The sequence below is a fragment of the Coregonus clupeaformis genome, unplaced genomic scaffold (assembly GCF_020615455.1).
Source record: "Coregonus clupeaformis isolate EN_2021a unplaced genomic scaffold, ASM2061545v1 scaf2142, whole genome shotgun sequence".
Taxonomy (NCBI): Eukaryota; Metazoa; Chordata; class Actinopteri; order Salmoniformes; family Salmonidae; genus Coregonus; species Coregonus clupeaformis.
In genome coordinates this window covers 45501-54822 of record NW_025535596.1, presented here as the reverse complement: position 1 = coordinate 54822, position 9322 = coordinate 45501, and the positions used below count along the sequence as shown (strand labels likewise).

General features: G+C 50.1%; 1 protein-coding gene across 1 annotated transcript in view; it reads right to left on the bottom strand.

The window, feature by feature from the left end:
* Positions 1–604: 604 nt before the first annotated feature.
* Positions 605–9322, bottom strand: part of LOC123488304 (LIM domain only protein 3-like) — a gene marked incomplete at its 5' end in the record, with an annotated part of 38795 nt that continues 30077 nt past the window's right edge. Inside the window, one exon of the mRNA XM_045219216.1 lies at positions 605–954. Coding sequence (XP_045075151.1) covers positions 849–954 — 106 coding nt within the window. The remainder of the gene's footprint in view (positions 955–9322) is intronic.

Genomic DNA, 9322 nt, shown 5'->3' with positions numbered 1-9322 from the left:
CCTTAACAAATGAGAGAGCTCCCACAAAAATACCCCCCCCTTACACTAATTACAAGCCACTCCATTGGACCACAGTCCGGATTGTCAGTCTTCCAAGGAGAGTCCAAAGAGAGTCTATAAAACAACATGGAGAGCTTTCCCGGTCTGATGGTTGGGATTGCGGTTGAATTGAAGTTTGTTGCGGTTCGATTAAAAAGAAAGACACCTATTCAACCTGAGATCTGATGGTGACGTGCTGTATCTCCGTAGCTCTCTCTCTTCCCTGCCTCTCCTGGGTCGGGTCAGATAGTCACTTGGGCTCTGCTAGAGACCGAGTCAGATGGGTTTCAGACACTGGGATCTTGATCGTTTTTAGGTTCTCCCTTGGTCCCCAGAAGAGAGAATAGGAGGGGGTGATGGATATTGGGGATGGGAGGTGTACGTATTGCGTCTCTTTTTTAGGGGGCGAAGGTGGATTAGGGGTATCATTGTAAAGCCAGTGTTTGGTTGTTGGCAGGGAAAGAGGCAGCATCCTTCAGAACACAAACAAACAAACTCAACGTTTGTACATGTAGACCAATTGTGACCTTGCAGGGGGCCCTCCCACCCCCCCTCCCTCCCTCCCCTGACAACCCTTAGTCTCTATGGCTATTCTGTACAGCAGAGAAAGGGTCCCTTCCAGGTTGAAAGTTGGCTGTTGGTTGGTTATATACACGTTAGGGATCTGACATTGGAGAGGAGGAAGAGACAGGGATAGTAGTAGTGCTTTCTGGTGTCTGATTGCAAGATGGCCTCTCCTCCTCTTCCTTCAGTCTCTCTCTGCTCTCCTCAACCACGTCATCCCCCCCTCGCCCTCTCTCCACCTGGGGTCAGCGAACCTGTGGGGAGTATCCCTCCTTCATCAGCCCCTCCTCGTAGTCCGTCTGACACAGGATCATGTTGTTCTTCAGGAAGAACTTGTCCCCCACACAAAACCTAGAGAAGGAGGGAGAGAGAGAGAGAGATGAGTCACTGCTGTGTTGCCGTATCACTGCTGTAGCTTTATTAAAGGACTAACCCCTAGCCGTATCACTGCTGTAGCTTTATAAAAGGACTAACCCCTAGCCGGCCGTATCACTGCTGTAGCTTTATTAAAGGACTAACCCCTAGCCGTATCACTGCTGTAGCTTTATTAAAGGACTAACCCCTAGCCGTATCACTGCTGTAGCTTTATAAAAGGACTAACCCCTAGCTGGCCATATCACTGCTGTAGATTTATTAAAGGACTAACCCCTAGCCGTATCACTGCTGTAGCTTTATTAAAGGACTAACCCCTAGCCGGCCGTATCACTGCTGGAGCTTTATTAAAGGACTAACCCCTTACCGTGTCACTGCTGTAGCTTTATTAAAGGACTAACCCCTAGCCGGCCGTATCACTGCTGTAGCTTTATTAAAGGACTAAACCCTAGCCGGCCGTATCACTGCTGTAGCTTTATTAAAGGACTAACCCCTAGCCGGCCGTATCACTGCTGTAGCTTTATTAAAGGACTAACCCCTAGCCGGCCGTATCACTGCTGTAGCTTTATTAAAGGACTAACCCCTAGCCGGCCGTATCACTGCTGTAGCTTTATTAAAGGACTAACCCCTAGCCGTATCACTGCTGTAGCTTTATAAAAGGACTAACCCCTAGCCGGCCGTATCACTGCTGTAGCTTTATTAAAGGACTAACCCCTAGCCGTATCACTGCTGTAGCTTTATAAAAGGACTAACCCCTAGCCGGCCGTATCACTGCTGTAGCTTTATTAAAGGACTAACCCATAGCCGTATCACTGCTGTAGCTTTATTAAAGGACTAACCCCTAGCCGTATCACTGCTGTAGCTTTATAAATGGACTAACCACTAGCCGGCCGTATCACTGCTGTAGCTTTATTAATGGACTAACCCCTAGCCGGCCGTATCACTGCTGTAGCTTTATTAAAGGACTAACCCCTAGCCGTATCACTGCTGTAGCTTTATTAAAGGACTAACCCCTAGCCGGCCGTATCACTGCTGTAGCTTTATTAAAGGACTAACCCCTAGCCGGCCGTATCACTGCTGTAGCTTTATAAAAGGACTAACCCCTAGCCGGCCGTATCACTGCTGTAGCTTTATTAAAGGACTAACCCCTAGCCGTATCACTGCTGTAGCTTTATAAAAGGACTAACCCCTAGCCGGCCGTATCACTGCTGTAGCTTTATTAAAGGACTAACCCCTAGCCGTATCACTGCTGTAGCTTTATTAAAGGACTAACCCCTAGCCGGCCGTATCACTGCTGTAGCTTTATTAAAGGACTAACCACTAGCCGTATCACTGCTGTAGCTTTATAAAAGGACTAACCCCTAGCCGGCCGTATCACTGCTGTAGCTTTATCACTGCTGTAGCATCCTAACGGTTTGGGCAACACACTAATATGACCCCTCTGTGGAAAGGTGAGACTCTCACGAACATGTACATTGCTCTAAGTACATTGCTCTAGGATGCCCACAGGCCTCACAAGACTCGTCTGAAGGGTCCCCGGTACCAGTTGAAAAAAAGGAATGGAAGTATATATTAGATCGTAGGTAGGTAGTTAGTTGTAGTTAGGTATTGTAGTTATTGTAGGTTAGTATTGTTGTTATTGTAGGTTTCCGTAGGTAATTATTGTAGGTTAGTATCGAAGCACGAGGCTAGCTAGCTAGCGGGTAGCTACTGGTAACGTGTAGCAACGGTGGAGAGCTGTTTCCAATGTTAATGTGCTGCTAGCCAACGTTTAATTTTTGCTGCGTTATCCGTTATGAAAGGAACTAGACACGGACATGAATTATCTGTTTAGTGTGTTAACACACTCTTGGCAGTTTGTTGTAACCAAGTATTGGTGCTAAACTGTGTGTTAATGGATGCTAGCATGCTAGTTAGCTATGGCGTCATAGCTAGGCATCGTGGGTTGTTGTGGGTAGTTACTGTAGGTTGGCAGTGTCTTCGGCCGTGCCGGCTGTAGCACGAAGCGAGCTAACTAGCCGTTTTTCGAACAGAGTCAGAGTCAACACAGTAGCCATTGTGTGCCGGGTGTAGCTACGAAGCTAGCTAGCTAGCCGTTCTTCAAACAAAGTCAACACAGTGGCCATTGCTAGCTACCCAACACGACCAGCTAACTGTACTGTAGTAGCTAAATACAATATACTTGTCCTAGCTAGCCAACGTTTAATCATTGCTGCGTCATGTAAGGAACTTGACACAGACACGAATGATCTGTTTAGTGTGTTAACACACTATTGGTGGTTTGTTGTGACCAAGTGTTGGTGCTAAACTGTGTGTTACTGGATGCTAGCATGCTAGTTAGCTAGTTAACACACTATTGGTGGTTTGTTGTGACCAAGTGTTGGTGCTAAACTGTGTGTTATTGTTATTGGATGCTATCATGCTAGTTAGCTATGGTGTCATAGTTAGCTAGCTGAATAAAGTGGGTTGAGTCTATTCCTTTAAACATTGAACCGCTGTGGTTCACAACAATTCTGATTTCTAAAGGTGGAAGTTGGGAGAGTTTTTGTTCGGGTGGTTCAGTGAAACAATTTTAGTTTCTGAGGTAGAAGTTTTTTGGTGAGGGAGGCCCTGCTCTCTCCTCTCCCAGATGCTTAGCTCATTTCATTCCGATCTCCTCTGCATTTTTGTAGCCATTTGCTACAGCCTGTCAACTATGCCTCTGCCTATCCCTGTTCTCTCCTCTCTGCACAGGCTACACAAACGCACCACACCGCGTGGCTGCTGCCTCTCTAACCTGGTGGTCCCTGCACGCACCCCACACCTGGAGTTCCAGGTCTCAGGCAGCCTCTGGAACTGCCGTTCTGCTGCCAACAAAGCTGACTTCATCCCAGCCTATGCCAACCTCCAGTCCCTCGACTTCCCTGGCGCTGGCGGAAACATGGATTACCACTGAAAACACTGCTACTCCTACTGCTCTCTCCTCGTCTGACCATGTGTTCTCGCATACCCCGAGAGCATCTGGTCAGAGGGGTGGTGGTACAGGAATCCTCATCTCTCCCAAGTGGACATTCTCAATTTTTCCCCTAACCCATCTGTCTATCTCCTCATTTGAATTCCATGCTGTCACAGTCACTAGCCCATTTAAGCTTAATATCCTTGTCATCTATCGCCCTCCAGGTTCCCTTGGAGAGTTCATCAATGAGCTTGACGCCTTGATAAGTTCCTTTCCTGAGAATGGCTCACCCCTCACAGTTTTGGGGGGATTTCAACCTCCCTATGTCCACATTTGACTCATTTCTCTCTGCCTCCTTCTTTCCACTCCTCTCCTCTTTTGACCTCACCCTCTCACCGTCCCCCCTACTCACAAGGCAGGCAATACGCTTGACCTCATCTTCACTAGATGCTGCTCCTCTACTAATCTCACTGCAACTCCCCTCCATGTCTCCGACCACTACTTTGTTTCCTTTTCTCTCTCGCTCTCCTCCCACACTACTCACTCTGCCCCTACACAGATGGTAATGCGCCGCCGCAACCTTCGCTCTCTCTCTCCCACTACTCTCTCCTCTTCCATCCTATCATCTCTTCCCTCTGCTCAATCCTTCTCCCTCCAATCTCCTGATTCTGCCTCCTCAACCCTCCTCTCCTCCCTTTCTGCATCCTTTGACTCTCTGTGTCCCCTATCCTCCCGGCCGGCTTGGTCCTCCCCTCCAGCTCCGTGGCTTGATGACTCATTGCGAGCTCACAGAACAGAGCTCCGGGCAGCGGAGCGGAAATGGAAGAAAACTAAACTCCCTGCCGACCTGGCATCTTTTCACTCCCTCCTCTCTACATTTTCTTCATCTGTTTCTGCTGCTAAGGCCACCTTCTACCACTCTAAATTCCAAGCATCTGCCTCTAACCCTAGGAAGCTCTTTGCCACATTTTCCTCCCTCCTGAATCCTCCCCCCCCTCCTCTCTCTGTGGATGACTTCGTCAACCACTTTGAAAAGAAGGTTGACGACATCCGATCCTCGTTTGTTAAGTCTAATGACACTGCTGGTCCTGCTCACACTGCCCTACCCTATGCTTTGACTTCTTTCTCCCCTCTCTCTCCAGATAAAATCCTGCGACTTGTGACTGCAGGCCGCCCAACAACCTGCCCGCTTGACCCCATCCCCTCCTCTCTTCTCCAGACCATCTCCGGTGACCTTCTCCCCTACCTCACCTCGCTGATCAACTCATCCTTGACCGCTGGCCATGTCCCTTCCGTCTTCAAGAGAGCGAGAGTTGCTCCCCTTCTCAAAAAACCAACACTCGACCCCACTGATGTCAACAACTACAGACCAGTATCCCTTCTTTCTTTTCTTTCCAAAACTATTGAGCGTGCCGTCTTTAGCCAACTCTCTTGCTATCTCTCTCAGAATGACCTTCTTGATCCAAACCAATCAGGTTTCAGGACTGGTCATTCAACTGAGACTGCTCTTCTCTGTGTCACGGAGGCTCTCCGCACTGCTAAAGCTAACTCTCTCTCCTCTGCTCTTGTCCTTCTAGACCTGTCTGCTGCCTTTGATACTGTGAACCATCAGATCCTCCTCTCCACCCTCTCCGAGCTGGGCATCTCCGGCGCGGCTCACTCCTGGATTGCGTCCTACCTGACCGGTCGCTCCCTACCAAGTGGCGTGGCGAGAAGCTGTCTCCGCACCACGTGCTCTCACCACTGGTGTCCCCCAGGGCTCAGTTCTAGGCCCTCTCCTTTTCTCCCTATACACCAAGTCACTTGGCTCTGTCATATCCTCACACGGCCTCTCCTATCATTGCTACGCTGACGATACACAACTAATCTTCTCCTTTCCCCCCTTCTGATAACCAGGTGGCGAATCGCATCTCTGCATGTCTGGCAGACATATCAGTATGGATGACGGATCACCACCTCAAGCTGAACCCTGGCAAGACGGAGCTGCTCTTCCTCCCGGGGAAGGACTGCCCGTTCCATGATCTCGCCATCACGGTTGACAACTCCGTTGTGTCCTCCTCCCAGAGTGCGAAGAGCCTTGGCGTGACCCTGGACAACACCCTGTCGTTCTCCGCTAACATCAAGGCGGTGACCCGCTCCTGCAGGTTCATGCTCTACAACATTCGGAGAGTACGACCCTGCCTTACACAGGAAGCGGCACAGGTCCTAATCCAGGCACTTGTCATCTCCCGTCTGGATTACTGCAACTCGCTGTTGGCTGGCCTCCCTGCATGTGCCATTAAACCCCTACAACTCATCCAGAATGCCGCAGCCCGTCTGGTGTTCAACCTTCCCAAGTTCTCTCACGTCACCCCCCTCCTCCGCACACTCCACTGGCTTCCAGTTGAAGCTCGCATCCGTTACAAGACCATGGTGCTTGCCTTTGGAGCAGCGAGGGAACGGCACCTCTGTACCTTCGGGCTCTGATCAGTCCCTACACCCAAACGAGGGCATTGCGTTCATCCACCTCTGGCCTGCTGGCTCCCTTCCTCTGCGGAAGCATAGTTCCCGCTCAGCCCAGTCAAAACTGTTCGCTGCTCTGGCACCCCAATGGTGGAACAAGCTCCCTCACGACGCCAGGACAGCGGAGTCACTCACCACCTTCCGGAGACATTTGAAACCCCACCTCTTTAAGGAATACCTGGGATAGGATAAAGCAATCCTTCTACCCCCCCACACACACAAGCGGAGTCGCTCACCACCTTCCGGAGACATTTGAAACCCCACCTCTTTAAGGAATACCTGGGATAGGATAAAGTAATCCTTCTACACCCCCCAAAAAAAAATTGTAAAGTGGTTATCCCACTGGCTATAGGGGTGAATGCATCAATTTGTGAGTCGCTCTGGACTAGAGCGTCTGCTAAATGACGTAAATGTGCCCTTGAGCAAGGCACTTAACCCTAATTGCTCCTGTAAGTCGCTCTGGATAAGAGCGTCTGCTAAATGACTAAAATGTAAATGTAAAATGTATTAAAGGACTAACCCCTAGCCGGCCGTATCACTGCTGTAGCTTTATTAAAGGACTAACCCCTAGCCGGCCGTATCACTTCTGTAGCTTTATAAAAGGACTAACCCCTAGCCGGCCGTATCACTGCTGTAGCTTTATAAAAGGACTAACCCCTAGCCGGCCGTATCACTGCTGTAGCTTTATAAAAGGACTAACCCCTAGCCGGCCGTGTCACCCTAGGGGGCCTGGTCTAAAGTAGTGCACCCTATAGGATATAGGGGACTCAACCCAGACTACTTTTGATGAGGAACTATCTCACCCTCTAGAAACACTAGACTCTGTCTGTGTCCTAAATGGCAGCCTATCCCCTACACAGTGCACTACGGGGCCAATAGGTCTCTTGTCAAAGGTAATGCACTGTGTAGGGGAATAGGGTGTCCATTCGGGACACAGCCTCCAGTCCTATGGTGCTCTGGTGTAGAGGCTGTTTGTTCTGTTATCTCTCTCCTTTTGAGATCACTGTCTGTCTGGGGTACCTCTGTTTTCACCTGCAGCTGTTACAACAACCCTACAGACCTAACCACCGCCCTCCCCTCCCCCCTTCTCCATCCTCCACCTCTCTTTTAGCCAGCGGGCCGCTTGACCTTTCCCACATGGGCAGAGTGGAGATTAGAGAGAGGGAGAGGGAGAGAGGAAAGTTCAAGATAAAGAGAGAGATCTACTGTCCTGGGGGCCTCGTATCTCCCTAGCAGTGAGAGTTGGAAAAGGTCGGAGCGTAGAGCGCCTGTGTTTACCGGGACCGGGGGGAGAGGACATTGCCTGTGTTTACCGGGACCGGGGGAGAGGACATTGCCTGTGTTTACCGGGACCGGGGGGAGAGGACATTGCCTGTGTTTACCGGGACCGGGGGGGAGAGGACATTGCCTGTGTTTACCGGGACCGGGGGAGAGGACATTGCCTGTGTTTACCGGGACCGGGGGGGAGAGGACATTGCCTGTGTTTACCGGGACCGGGGGGGAGAGGACATTGCCTGTGTTTACCGGGACCGGGGGAGAGGACATTGCCTGTGTTTACCGGGACCGGGTGGAGAGGACATTGCCTGTGTTTACCGGGACCGGGGGGAGAGGACATTGCCTGTGTTTACCGGGACCGGGGGGAGAGGACATTGCCTGTGTTTACCGGGACCGGGGGGGAGAGGACATTGCCTGTGTTTACCGAGACCGGGGGGAGAGGACAGTGCCTGTGTTTACCGGGACCGGGGGGGAGAGGAGGCTGAGTCTTTGTTTGACTTCTCCCTAGCTAGCTTCTCCCTAGCTAACACTGAACACGGCTGGGGCTAGAGCTGTTTAACTGAGCTGAGGCTGCCTGCATATCTCTCTCTCTCTCTCTCTCTCTCTCTCTCTCTCTCTCTCTCTCTCTCTCTCTCTGATGGCGGAGCGGACAAGAGGAGGCAGGAGTACCTGAATGGTTTTAGGGCTGCATTCTTTACTTTTCTATCAGTGGAACAGTTTGTTATAGATTACTACTCATCAAGAAGCCTACATACAGTATGTGTTTTGGATTTTCTCAGGTTTATTCAGATGACATTAAGGGGCTGTGTCTTTTTGTTGTGGAACTTTACTTACTTATGTAGGCCCATTGCTCCTTTGTGAGACTATGTGGAACTTTGCTTAAACTTTAATTTGTTGTATTAGAGAAGAAGCCAATCTCAGGTGCTGCCTTGCTGGCTCGGCACCCATCAATTAAGGAGGATCAAATATCATCAGGTAATCTCCATCCATCCTGCTTGTTGACATGGCGATTAACACCAGGCAGAAGTGTGCTTAGCCTAATGGTGTCAGCCCGGCCAATACAAACGTCTGCTTAAAATGACACATTATTTTCCCAGAATACATTAGTTTCCGTCTCCTCTCGTTCATTCTCTCCACCTCATCCTGTTGTCCTCCCTCCCTCGGCTAATAAGATTCCTCTCCTTTATTAACAGCCATCTCTTTTTTAAACCCCCTCCTGTCTCTCTGTCTCTCTCTCTCTCTCTCTCTCTCTCTCTCTCTCTCTCTCTCTCTCTCTCTCTCTCTCTCTCTCTCTCTCTCTCTCTCTCTCCCCTCCCCTTTCTCTCTCTCTCTCTCCCGCCCTCTCTCTCTCTCCTCCCCCCTCTCTCTCTCTCTCTCTCCCCTCCCGCCTCTCTCTCCACTCACAGCTCTTACCCTTGCCCCCCACTTATGTCACACAGACAAATGATTTATTTCTGCTCGGTGAAATGTCAACAGCATATAATATCCCATTTAGCAGACACTTTTATCCAAAGCAACTTACAGTCATGTGTGCATTCATTTTTTATGTATGGGTGGTCCCGGGGATCGAACCCACTACCCTGGCGTTACAAGCGCCATGCTCTACCAATTGAGCTACAGAGGACCACATGATGA